The sequence below is a fragment of the Lipotes vexillifer genome, unplaced genomic scaffold (genome assembly GCF_000442215.2).
Source record: "Lipotes vexillifer unplaced genomic scaffold, Lipotes_vexillifer_v1.1 scaffold90, whole genome shotgun sequence".
Lineage (NCBI taxonomy): Eukaryota > Metazoa > Chordata > Mammalia > Artiodactyla > Lipotidae > Lipotes > Lipotes vexillifer.
In genome coordinates this window covers 2845032-2859429 of record NW_006782310.1, presented here as the reverse complement: position 1 = coordinate 2859429, position 14398 = coordinate 2845032, and the positions used below count along the sequence as shown (strand labels likewise).

The following is a 14398-nucleotide window of genomic DNA, read 5'->3' as shown; positions in this document are numbered from 1 at the left end:
CCGCGGCATGTGGGATCTTCCCGGACCGGGGCACGAACCCGTGTCCCCTGCATCGGCAGGCGAACTCTCAACCACCCGTGTCCCCTGCATCGGCAGGCGGACTCTCAACCACTGTGCCACCAGGGAAACCCCTAAGATCTTTATTCATAGTATTTCTTTTTAATTATAGCCTATAATACCCTCCTCAGTAATTTTGATATCTGACCTTCTTATTTCAGTTCTTTCATCAGAAAATAAATAGTTAATGTTTAAGAAATGGTACATTTTTGAGGGAATTTGACTACTTAACATCCTTTGCCTCTACTTGTCTGATGCAGACTAAAGTAGAGAGATCAGAATTCGTCTTCAATTCACAGCTTTCATAGATATCATAGGCATTGCAAAAGCTACAGTGACACTATTCATTCTTTAGCAAATAGAGCTATTATAAAAAATGAATTAAAGTGCTTCTTTAAACTAAAAATTTGATCGGAAATATACTGAGCCCTTCCTACAAGATCTTAGTTTAAAACGTTATACCTGCGCGACCATTATTATTCACAATATTCTTCATGCATCATGAGCACAACTGTACAGGTTTCTCTCTTTGTGACCAGTTAACTTAATTGATGCTAATTAGTTTGAATTCCCCACCTGCTATTTGTACCAATTTTTGCCCTCTCTTTTATAAATGTCATCTACCATCCCCCAGGATACTTTCATACCATCCTCTAAGTTCTTTATTCATAGTATTTCTTTTTAATTACATCCTATAATACCTTTCTTAATAATTTTGATAGCTAATCTGCACTCACAGTTCTTTAGCTTCCTCAGTTTCAGTGATCTGTATCACTCTAGCCATTATTAGCATGGATAGGTCTTTACTTTCACCCAAAGAGCCTACACAAGCTATATTAAAATTTTTCACAATCACCTACAATTTTTCAAGTATCCCCTGCTGCCTTTACAGAGGAAGTGTCCTGGTCTTATTGCTCTGGATAACGCTTCACTTCTGCTCCCCCGTCATTTCACCTCCTTCAGAACATGGCTGCTTCGACCGTCCCAATGGTCATATTTTTAGTTTTCCCTTTTCACTGAGTTTTCCCTTTTCTTCTACCTTATATAAAGTGTCCAAATTCAAAAAAAAATTAACCTCATAACGTCTATAATCTTTCTTTGAGGACTCAGTGTGTCCATCTTTCTTTGCCATGTTTACTGAAATATTTCATACTCACAGATTACACCTGTTACCAGCAACTCCCACCAAATCCCTTAAATTCAGACTCTGGTTCTTACCACCATATTGAATTAGTTCTTATGAAGATCACATGACTACCTTTGCACCAAATCCAAAAATTGCATCCTCCACTATAAATCGCCCTGTTTTCTTAAGACTCGATTTTCTATTTCTATTCATGTACCTTTTTCTTGATTTGGGGCTTTTTTAAGATTCTGTGCTTGGCCATGTACTGCATATTACCCTCTCCACAGCTGCAGAGCTCTACCCCTGTATACAGTACTCTACTCTCAAAGTAGATCCCAGTCATATACAAAGCCTTGGTATTTCATTCCACATTCTAGTCAGATGCTAGGCAAATGTGTTGTTATATCCTCACTGAATTCTCCGCATTCTCTATCACCCATTCTCTCCACTGATCTTCCACCTCATCTACCAAATCAACAGTAAATTCCTCTTGACTTATCTATTTCCAGCAACCGCACCACTGTGGTCACGTACACCAGTGCTCATAAACTTGGAAAGAGATTTGGCTATCTTTATACTCCTGACTTGCATTCTACCACTGGCTAAATTCTCTTTATTTTTCCTTTGCTGTCTTTTCCAAATCCGTCCCATAATTTTGAATTTTATCTGGTATCATTTTAGTTCTAACCTTTCAAATCTCATACCTATACTCTTGCATAATCCTTCTAACTCAACTACCTACTTCCGTCTTATACTACCCTCTAATTCATAAGCAGAGAAAGAACTAGGATTTGCACCTGAAAATTATGAAATTTGGGACCTTTTTTTCAAAATAAAAGTAATATAAAATTATGAGCACAAAGTTAGGTAGAAGGATGAATATCTGCATTTAGAAAAAAGCCACACATAATAAATTTTTTAAAAAAGAGAAATCTTGAAGATTCAAATCTTTTTCTTCAGAAAAAGAAATACTAGATTACTTAACGGCATCCAGAAACTCCAGTAGTCCCATCCAGTTGAAGAACCCTGGTGCCTGGACTTCGTTGGCTTTATGATAAATCTGCCTTTGCTCCTGGAGTAGTCTACCTCAGTTCTGGCTTTGATACTGTCAAACTTTTGTCATCTCAGGACAAATTCTAAATTTCTTACTATAGTGTGTTACAGTATGCCCTTTTGAAACTGAGACACCTAGGTTCAATTCCTGTACAATTTTATGTGATGTTTCTGAGTCTCCATTTTTCTAAAGGAGAGGGCTCTTGAGGTATTACATGTGATAATGTAAATAAAATGTTTAGCATATAATCTGGCCCCTTTCTACCCTTTCTTCTAATATGCTCAATTATTTCCTTTAATGTCTCAGTTATCACAGGGAACTGCTACTCTTTCTCTCAGTGTGTGCTCTCTTGGTTCACTGATTTTTCCTGACTCAGGGTTCGTGGGTACTATTCTCTCTTTATTTACTAAATTATTTTATTTACTAAAATTGAAGAGTAACTAAAGTGTAAAGAATACAACCATCATTGCTTTCAGAGTTACTCATCAATGGATCTTTTAGTTTAAGCAAAATGTTGACCTGAGTCTCATGGAATACCCCCTCACACACCCTACTCACCTTCCCTCTACAAATACATACAAACCCTGAGTAAAATATAACAATTTTTAAATACCTATATAAGCTCAAAAGAAAGAAAAGGAAATTCCCAGGCCTTGAAATTAATAGCAAACTCATAGCCAGAGTTGTAAGCCCTTAATTTTATAGGGTAACAGAGTAGGAAGATAGAAAAAGTGAATTTAAGCCCAAGCAGATCAGGACTGGGATTTGAATGCCAATTCAAGTTCAGGAGATGTGGATTTGGGTTTGTGACTAGGCAGGAACATGAACTGAGAATTGTATAAAAAGCTGGGACCCTGGAAAGGACTACTCTTCCATTAAAGGGGAATTAGAAGCATCAAATTACAACTTCAAAAAATGAAATGACAGGCATTATAAACTTTGAAACTAAAAACCTTACTAGATTGGTTAAATAGCAGATAAGATGGTTCAACCAAAGAGAAAATTGATACACTGGAACTGTGGAAATTACTGACAGAAAAAAGAGAAGTGGAATTTGATAAAGAAGTTAACTTGGGGACTAGAGTGATATAGATCTAATAGGCATTCCAAAGGAGGAATTAGAGAGAATGAGGACAATATTCAAGCAAAAAAAGGAGGAAGAATTTTTCAGAATTGACTAGACCATGAATACTAAGAACAGAGAAACAGACCATCCCTGAGCAGCACAGATAAAAACAAAGTCACACCTATGTACATGAAGGCAAAACTGCAGCAGACCCAAGAAATTCTTAAATGTCACCAGGAAGAAACAAGAAATTATCTAAAACAGCAAAGTAGACTGAACATAATACTTGTCCTCAAAATAGGTGTCGGAAGACAATCTTCAAAATAACTGAGAAAAAAGTCTTCAAAATTTTTTAGAGAAACTACTTTTAGTCTACAAATCAATGCCTAGCTAAACTCTACCTCCAGAGTGAGGAAGAAAAATACTTCAGACAACTACTGAAATTACCACTGACAAGCTGTTTCTGGGAAGAACTAAAATGTACTCTAAGAAAAAGGAAACAACCCAGAAGGAGACACTGGAAAATTAGCAGCATTGGTGAGCAAATCTGAAGAAAAACTCCCTGATTTTAGTCAGTCGATCTTGGTTCTTAGCCATGTTTTATCAGCTGTTACTTGTGGACCTTGTATCTCTTGTAGTTCAGATTCCTCATGGGAAAAATGGAAACAAATAGCACTTCTATATGAAAACCAACAACACTTGAAATAACAAATATAAAATCTTCTGCATAGCATGGTACCTGGTCTCTGAGGAACAGGATAAAATGCAGTCGAATCTGAAATTGCATTCCACTGCTCCCTTTACTGGGAAACCCTTGCTGTCTCAATCTGTTAAACTCCTTGGAGGACTAAATCCAATATGCCTTTATCTATTTAATCATCACTTCTAGCTAACAGCAACCTTAAATCTCTCTTTCTTCCATGTGCAAATTGTACTTTGTGGTACTTTTGTAGTTTTATTTTATCCTGTCTTATATTACTGTTATTTATATATGGGCCTTAGCTCCCTAATAAGAAGTTACGTTCCTTGAGTACTCTGCTTCTTAACTTGTTCATTTCTGTATCATCCACTATGTCTTATACAGTACAGTTAGTTGCTCGTGAAATCTGCTCAGTCCATGTTCAATTCAATGGAATTAAAATTGTTGAATGAAGGATGAGTGAATGAGTGGACATTCATACTAATGTGTTACTTTGTAGTAAAATTAGTGGGGAGATAAGCTAGTGTTTATTGTGTGCTCTGTCTTTCACAGTATCCTGCAATTGGCATTTCAATTTTAAAAGCTACTGATAACTGAAAATCTAGCCTAATGTATTTTAAATCTTAGGGAGTTTTTTTTCCTAAAGAAGGCGTCATATAATGTTTAATTTTAACTCTCTTGAAACACTATTTTTAAAAGATTTTTATCTATTTGGTAATTAGTGTGAATATTAATTGTATGAATAGAATTTGTATATAGTTTTAGGTTTCATAAGTAAACTATTAAAAGAAAAGATGTCATGATCCAAAATAATCATAAGTAAATGCAATCACTTAGTTTCAGAATTAAGAGATGTTTCCTAGTGGAGACTTGAATAAGTTGTCAGTTAAAATGAAAACACATCATTTTAGTTGAAAATTTAGTTTATCTCATCTTGATCAGATGTATATGTCAGATGACATTAGCTAAATTGGGCTTTAGTATCAACTATAAAACTTAACAATTCCCCATGTGTTTGTGAAAGATCATTATTAAAGGCCAGTAATGTTCTAAAATTAAGGCCAAAGCATAGACTATTAATTCATAATGAAATACTTATAATCAAAGCCTAGATAGGGGTTAATTATCATCTTTGTTTTTAAACTCCTTTTAAATTAGTCAAGATATTTTTCTCAAGAAAACTGGAAAGTCCAAGGATTCTCACATAGCTGGGCTCAAATGTCAAGGATTTGCCACTCTCCCAATGCTTCTCTGTGTATTGGTTTAACTCTCAGTCTTGCTACCTGTTGGGAAGTGTTGCCATCAGCAGCTCTAAGCTTCTTAAAACTCCCAATCCAAGAGCAATCTTCCAGCTCCAGGTCCCCATTTCCATGAAAGGAAGGGATGGGCTCCCGTGATTGGCCAGGACTAAGTCATGTGGCCAGTCAGGTCAGTAAGGGACTTTGCTTATCACATCCACCAAAACCTTTTACGTTGGGGTCAAGGCAGTTGAGCTGCTATTTTAGTCTGCATCCACCATGCTTATCTAAAATCTTGGATCATCAATGGTCCGGAATTCAGAACTTTTCTGATTTGGGGGACCTGATAAAGTGCATATTCTGTTTATTGCATAACACTCACATTGGGGTCTGGAAAAACATCCCATGCACAAATATATTAGTCTTTCTGCCACAAAACCTAGGAATATTCACAGAAAGAAGAAAAAAGAAAGTTTCTAAATATTCTCATATCAGTTTCTTCTGCCAACTGAGTTTGCCCTAAGCTTTTGAAATATTTCAGCTTATACAATATTAGGATCTTAGAATTGCTGCTAAAAGGTTGTGGGTCTATAATAAACACTCTTTGTTCCGTGTATATTATACCCTATGTACTAGGCATTGTACTAACTTGCAAAGTAAACTCTATGATAACAGAGACAGTATTGGTTTTGTTTATCTCTGGACTTGGCACAGTTCCTGATATATAGAAAGTGCTCATTAAGTATATTTGTTGAATAAACTAGTAAAGATATCAGTGACTTTATGTACCTTACTTCATGGAATTCTAACAACTGCCCCCGATATAGAGATTATTTTTCCTATTCATAGCTTATTGACTGAACCTCAGTTTTGTCATTTATAAAAATATAAATAATGATACTCGGCAGAATGAGTGAGGCTCAGAGAGATTATGTAGCAAAAGTAGTCAGGCAGATTGCAAGGAACTGATTGCATAATAATATCCAGGTCTGTCTGACTTAGTTGCTAAACTGTTACTTTAGTCCACTGATATTGGCAAATGAAGCTGCCTGGTCAGAAGAAGGGATCCCTTAGGAGCTGCATCTTTTTACACTGTAACAGTTATGTGTTCAGGCATGGGTATACCATTTTGGGGTGACAGGATATCATCCAATCTGCAGAATTTTCAAATTATGTATTTTATGAAGTAACAAGTTTAGCAGAAATCATCTTAACTTAAAACTCTACCTAAATTCTGACTACCAAATTATTTGCTTTAATTATTTTAAAAGAGCTCATTCTACTTAAAATCTCAGGTTGATGTCACCGTTGCTCCCAATCTGGCTTGTCTAATACTTGATTAAGCTGTGCTTGAACACTGGAGTCGAGAGCATCGCCACAGTAACCCATGAACAGAGCTTATATTCTTGATTTCTTTTTACTTTTTATAATTGCAAAAAAAAAAAAAAAAAAACCCTACAGCATCCTAAGCGTACAGCAGAAGTTCAGAGGACTCTAACATTGTTTAGTTTTAAGACCAAAAAATGGAATAGTTTGTTGGTGTGGTAGTAGGTTTTACATGCCTATATAAGGAAAGACACATTTACACTGTGCCAACAGCAATCATATCTTAAGTCCCCAATTAAAATGTGACTTTTTAAACTCCAAAACCCCATGTGACTGTTTTAGCCATCTGTTTAATGAAACAACCACCATTGATTTGGGCATAGATAATTATTACAATAAGAACAGTGCTGGGGAAAGATCAACTTGTCCCAGTTGAGTATGACAGTTAATTATGAAGAGATAATTAGTGACGGCTAGTTAGCATTATCTCATATCCAGGAAAGAAATAGGTAACAAATCTCAGTCTAGGTATAGATCATGTAGAATATGTGATTGTATACATCTTTGAATAATTATTTTAATATATCTAAGATATATACTAAATAGTAGATTTACCAAGCTATATTCAACTGGAAGGAGCAGTGTTGTTTTCCATAAATTATCTATTGAACTCTTTGCATTTTGGTGAAATATTATTTCAAGTTATTACAGTGGAAGCTTTTGTGTTTTATGGCCACTCTTACTGGTGTAACAAGGAATCTACAGCATTTATCCCTGGTGGAACCCATGACTACAGCCCTTAACACACTGACAGGAAAACACTAAAGAGATGATTTTAGAATAAGCTTTCCACTAGTAAATGTCACGAAGGAAAGGGGAGTTCCCATGAATATGGTTCTGAGAACTCATAAATAATAGTTTTAAATTTCTCTGTGATAACACTGCTTTTATAAGGAGCAAAATTGATTAATTTCCTTCTCACTCTCTTGGTCTAAGTACTTTTGATTTGTGAAACAGATAATAGCCACACCATGGAGGAAAAATAAGCAAAAGACTTTCATATTTAGTATCATATAACCGGGCATAGCATAATTGAGCTCTGTGTATATTGACGAGCATCGGCATTTATTACTGGCTCATCAATATTAGAACCAAGGGGATTTTTACCAGGATTGCCTCACAGGAGAGAAAGAACTTCTCTGCCTGGCTCCTGATTCTGGTTCTGGGCATGAAACTAAGCTTTATTATGTGTCATGTACAGTAATTTCTTGGCACTTCTGGTTGCTCCAACGTGAAAATCTTGTGAATTTAGATTGCGTCAGTTTAGAACATGTGATGGAATTTAGATAAGTTCCATTTTATCATGCCATTAATGAAGAAGAGTTTTAAAGAATTAATAGGAAGCTGTTTTAGGAGGATTTTGATGACTTTAAGAGAAGAATTTTAGGAAGACCGTAATATATTCTTCATTTCAATGCATAATGGAGTTAGCTGTACATGGACTCCTCTGGAGGAATGTGTAGTGTTTAAGAGCTCCAGCTTTCTTTAAACCCACTGAGGCCTTCATTGTAAAATGACAATAAACTTTACTAGGGATTATTAGTCCCAGTTTATCATCAGACTTAAAGATGAATTCAGGTGTTTCCACACCATAGCTGTGTGATCTTGGGCAAGTTATATAGGACTTTAATTTGGGTTTCTTTAAAATGGGTGATATAAGTACTTTTTCTCAAGGGTTGTTTGGAAGAAATTAGATAATGAATCAAAGATTTTTGTATTAATGCTTCCACATCTAAGCACTCAATATGAGTTATGTATTATTAATATTTATCTTAAGATTACTTTAGAATGAATAGTACTGGTTTTCTCCTTAGAGGTACGTATTTTATCATGTATTTAGGATATTGTAAATTCCTTGAAAAATACATATGTATCTATTAAAATGTAATATAGATTTTATTCATTCATTCTGCCCTTCTCTCCAATGAGCTTGAGTCAGGTATAATTGTAATACAGACATGTAAAGGACTAACTTTGGTCTGCTTATTTTTGGTTGAGCCAACATTTTATATATAAGGATTTTTCCTAAAATATTTTATGTTATTAATAATAAATTTTGTAGAAGTACTAAGTATACAACAGAATTTAGGAGAGTGGAAGAGTTGAGAATTGGGAGACATGAAACCTGGCTTCTATTTCTAGCTCAATTTGTCCTTAGGCAAAAAAGTTTCTTCAAACTTTAAGGAAGAAACTGTACTGAATGATTTATATGACCATTTACAGTTATCGGATTATGATTCTACAGTAAACTCAGAACAACTCTATTTTCAAAATTATATTGTTTAACTTCTGGCCATGTCTAATCACGTATCTTTGCTTCTACTGATTTTTTTCACTTAATAGGAAAGAGTACATGATTGCTTTATCTTGAAGTTGACTTTTTTCCCAAAATCTTGAAATAATGAGGTTATCCAGTGACCTTAAAAAATATCTAGTTCCACTCAGCTGGGAAATTATTCTATTTTCTGAGAAGACCAATTAAATATATTTGGGAAAAACCCAACTGTGTCATTTTCTCCAAGAAGGAAAGTATATAAATTATTACACACAGTAACTTATACTGTTCTAGTAAAAGTCATTTCCCATTTTGTTTTTAAATATTAAAAAAGAATTTGAAAGGAAATGCTACCAAATCATTTTAATTAAAGAGATATTTTACCTTGTATTCCCTCTGTTCAACAAACTATTAGGTGTTTAAGGAATGTATGTGTTTATTACTACAATTTAGTCAGCTTAATGAAGCTCCATAGCCTTACATATTTCTAATTTTGAATAGAGGTACCAGGTAAAGAGAAAAAATAAAAGGAATGAAGAACAGAAATATGTCTCTGAATTTCATGTGCCTATCAATAATTGGATCGGGAAAATAGAGACTGCTGATATTTTATTTAGCTTCTGTTAATTCAATCCCTAGACCTAAATGAAGTGTCTAAAGATGTAGTTTATAAAGGTGTGAACTCTCACTTCTATTTGAACAATGCTAGCTACAATGAAATAAATGATTTTTTTATAATGGAATGTTCTTATTGCCATTTTTCCTATAACACTGTTGCCTCAAAACATAATTCAGTTGAGAAGAACAACGTTGTGTAGCCAGTTCCCATGGGGTTTAGAGTATAATTTTGAGCCATGTTATGGCCATCTTTTAATGAAACACTGATTTTTGTAGCTTAGTGTATTTTCAGTTCTGAGCTAGACTATCTTATCCATAGTCAATGAAGTACAGAATGAAATGAATCAATATGCATTTTGAAATGATATATACACCTTTATGACAATTTAAATATTTTTTAATGTTTACCTCATTTGACCCTCTCTGTTCCCAACGCACAGTCCTGGCTTTGTAATTTCCATCTCAAAACTATTCTTCCTGCTACCTCAGGGGGCCTCTTTCTTTTCTTCCTTTTGCAAAAACGACATTCCAAATATCCTAATGCTTCATTGTCAAAGTTGTCTACCTATCATTTCCATCGTCTCACAGGGTTAGCAGGTGGAGACTGCACCCTATACCCTTCCTACCTTTTGCCTACAGAGGCTACTTTGGAGGTGGAAACATGGGGGAGTCAGGTGAGGCGGCAGCAGAAATTGCTTCCTAGTTCAAATAAAGTCAAAGCTTGGTCTCTTTCTGTACTGAACAAATTCTACTGTAGAGTAGCTATTAAAACACTGTGGTCTGAATTTAGTTGTTCTAGAATATTGTTTGAGATAGAAATGCTGTGGTTCAGTGTGCTAATGCACATCATACATGCCAGAGTTAGCAAAATGAATCAAGTACAATAAAGGCATGCTCACATTCATTTACAAAAATTAATTAAAAGATCTCTATTAGTTGGGAGGCCTCTAAGAAATATGTATGGCATCCATACATATTTTGGACTCAGGCTTTGAAAACCCTAAGATGGCACACCATTATATATGCTAGATTGCTAAAAGATGCTTACTTTGTCATTTCATATTTTGCTGTCTCATCTCGTTTAATTTTTACATTACTTATCTATCATTTGCTTATCATAATTTTTTTAAAAACTGTCTGGTATCATTAAGTACTTCATCTTTCAGTTAGATAATTTTTCATGTAATTATGGGAAAAAATGGAAAACTTTTCTGATTATCACAAATGATATGGAGAATCACAAACAATTTGTAGTTAATTAGGAGCTTAGTCAGGGGGTTAATGAGTTTCTACATGGGCTACACAGAAGATGGATATCCAACATGTACCTCTTACACTAATAATATTGACACATATTTTATAAATAAAACAAAGCATGTAGGCACACATGCACATCTCACATCTAGAACACTGAATTTTTGTTATAGCAAAATTGTTCTAGGACCGAAGTTTTAGTTTGTTTTTAAGCTAAAGTAAGGTGTTTTTTATAAGAATTTTAATCACATCAGTTGTGTCACAACTCAGACTGTAAATAATAATTCATATTAAGATTGTTTGACATGGTCTGAGTGTCTGTCAGTTTTTCCAACTGTTTCGGCCCTGTCACTTGTTTTTGTTTTGTTTTGTTGTGCATTGTCATATGTTATAAGAGAATTAAAGGACTTGTTTTACTTGCAAAACCCAGTCAGCAGTTTTACCACTGCCTGTTCAAACTCCAGCTTAATGGCCCAGACTAAACACTTGTGACAAAGGAGCTGTGGGAATGGATGATGGATCTGTAGCAACTCTAGCTTTAACCTCTAACTAGCTTTCATTGTTCATCTTTGCAATTTCCATTTCCTCTTTCTATTGAAATCAGTTGAGTTGAAATACATGGATACTCCTGCATATCCTATGAGATCTTCTGAGTATAGCATTGGACTGTTAATGATACTGTTAATAATTTTTTCATGTTTTTTTCTCTCTTTTTTTTTTAGTCTCGACCTATTCCTTCCCACCTTACTTCAGCAGTTGCAGAGAGTATCTTGGCTTCAGCCTGTGAGAGTGAGAGTAGAAATGCCGCCAAGAGGATGCGTCTGGATAGACAACAGGTACTGAGGAGTCTTGGGGTCTGGTGACCACCAGCTATAGCAAATATGGTTAAGTTAATCTGATTTATGGAGAAGAGCAGAGTCTCTGGAATGGATTTAAAGTCCACAGAGATATCGTTTTTCTGTCTTTGTGATATGAATTTAAACTTGAAAAAGGCATGTCCATGAGGTCAGTAGAGATGCAATGATAAAAATTTCCTGCGATGAAAAATGGACAGTTGTAAAATTAATGAGTTAAAATTCTGTTTAGTATCCAATTTGAAGGCTAATGACTTATTTAAATAAGAGGCTCTAAATGATCATTTACAGTAGTTTTGTAAGTTTACCTGATCGTTTACAATAGTGACCTGATTATGGTCTTTTTGAATGAAAATGAACCTCTCTTTAATTTCCTCTGGTCCAGTGCCAAATATCAATAGATCATGCTAAGTATGGGGAAAACACAACATAACCTTGAAGACCAGAAAGCCATAAAATGGGGGTATAAAATAAGGAACATCTGTGTCCTGGGCTTACCTTCACATTAACAAATCATTTACTGTATAACCATTAAGTATCATCTTTCTACATCTCTTTGCTAAGGCTGTATATCCATGTGATGTAGATGTACTCATGCGGCGTGCGGACTTCTCATTGCGGTGGCTTCTCTTGTTGCGGAGCATGGGCTCTAGGCGCCCGGGCTTCAGAGTTGTGGCACAGGCTTAGTTGCTCTGCGGCATGTGGGATCTTCCCGGACCAGGGATCGAACCCGTGTCCCCTGCATTGGCAGGAGGGTTCTTAACCACTGTGCCACCAGGGAAGCCCAAGACTTTTGTCATTATTATATCTCTAAAATTTATCTTGCTTAAAATAAGTTACAGGCCAATATATAATACCATATTTAGTATAGTGATTAAGACTGCATATTCTGGAGTTAAATACAACTGATTTTGATTTTCAGCTGTACCCTTACTAACTGTGTGACCTTCAGGAAATTATTCCAATTCCCTGTGCCTAGTTTTCTCATATGTAAAATAACAATAATAACAGTACTAATCTTACTGGGGTGTGTGAGAACCCTGAATGATAGATTTATGTTAGGTACTTAGCGATTTGCCTGGCATGTGGTAAGCATCAAGAAAATTCAGCCTAGAGAAAGTTATTTTAATTGATGTTCTAGCTTTTCTGTCATTGCATTGGTATCAGTAAGACTATAAAGAAGCATTAATAGTACTATCTCAGATATAGGGGTTTTGAATTCAGACTAAGTCAATTTGAGAAAAGATCATTATTCTAGAAATCAGAATAGTAGAATTCTGGGATTGAAAGGAATCTCCTGGTTGTCAGTTCGCTACATACCTCATCCAATCTATACTCTAGAATATCCCTGAATCATAGAATCAATCATATGTGCAGTTGTTATGAAAATTAAATGACAGATTCATGTTATGTACGGCCTACAGTCTCCTTCTACAAGTTGCCTAAAGCTGGTTGTCCACAATATTTGGTCTAATCACTTAACCACTGTTGACCTAATCTGTAAAATGGAGGATACAAATGTATAGTTATTTCTTCTTACTGTGAATTATATAGACTTCACTTGGCATGCAGCACAAAGGCTTCTACCAAGTGGATTTTACACTTTCATCAAAGCATGGAGATGTGGGAGCAGGAACTCCCCTAATTGGATCTAAACACTCTTTGCCTAGGTAGAGACAACCAGAGTTCTTTTTGGTGTTGGCAGTGGTATCATCCTTTTCTAGGCACATTCTTAACCCAACTCACAATTCTTAGAATTTTCCAGTGACTCAAAGATTCTTCATTGTGTCCCTGCCTTTCTGTTGGTGCATGAAAGTTCAGAAATGAGACAGTTATAATCTAAATTCTGTTCAGCTGCACACATGACTACTTGCTGCCCCTGGTTAGCCATATGTAGGGCTGTAATTATATGTGTCCTTCAGAGCTTATGAAACTTGATAAATTAATTGGGCTTTATAAAGCTATAAACATGAAATGTACTATGGATGTGTTAAATACTTTATTTCATATGTCCACCTTGCCCCAGGGTCTAGAGGAGGCAGCCTCAGTCCTGAAGCAAGTAGGCAAGGGCAGGAGCCTACTGTCTCATTAGGAATCAGATGACTCAGGGCTGAGGTCAGTCCCCAGTGCATTATAGAATATACTCAGCATTTCTTTCCTTTTCTTTTCTTTTCTTTTATTTATTTATACATTTATTTATTTATTTAATACATTTATTTATTTATTTATTTTTGGCTGCTTTGGGTCTTTGTTGCTGCTCGTGGGCTTTCTCTAGTTGCGGAGAACGGGGGCTACTCTTTGTTGCGGTGCATGGGCTTCTCATTATTGGGGAGCATGGGCTCTAGGTATGCGGGCTTCCATAGTTGTGGCTCGCGGGCTTCAGTAGCTGTGGCTCTAGAGTGCAGGCTCATTAGTTGTGGAGCATGGGCTCAGTTGCTCCATGGCATGTGGGATCTTCAGGGCTCGAACTCGTGTCCCCTGCATTGGAAGGTGGATTCTCAACCACTGTACCACCAGGGAAGTCCCAGCGTTTCTTTTCTTTTAACATGAAAATCTGGAATTTTTATGTTACCCAGGAAATCTTTTTTTCACTTTGGCAATTCAAAAAGATGGGCAGAGTCAGACTTCACATTTCTATTGCTATGACATAGCTCAAATTGTCTTTAACTTTGTTATTTAGATATTATTTCACTACTGTTTACTTACAAACAAATCTATCTCAATGATTTTGGCTACAGTTCATCTCACCAGAGAGACAGAGGCAGAAAGT

At 35.7% G+C, this 14398-nt stretch overlaps 1 protein-coding gene across 4 annotated transcripts in view; it reads left to right on the top strand.

The window, feature by feature from the left end:
* The window catches only part of NOL4 (nucleolar protein 4), a 395622-nt gene that overhangs the window by 294917 nt on the left and 86307 nt on the right, over nt 1-14398 (top strand). For 3 of the 4 annotated variants that reach the window (XM_007455173.1, XM_007455172.1, XM_007455175.1), the window contains one exon: nt 11497-11610. The exons of the other annotated variant lie outside the window; for it this stretch is intronic. In XM_007455173.1, coding sequence (XP_007455235.1) covers nt 11497-11610 — 114 coding nt within the window. The remainder of the gene's footprint in view (nt 1-11496; nt 11611-14398) is intronic. 4 annotated transcript variants of the gene reach the window in all.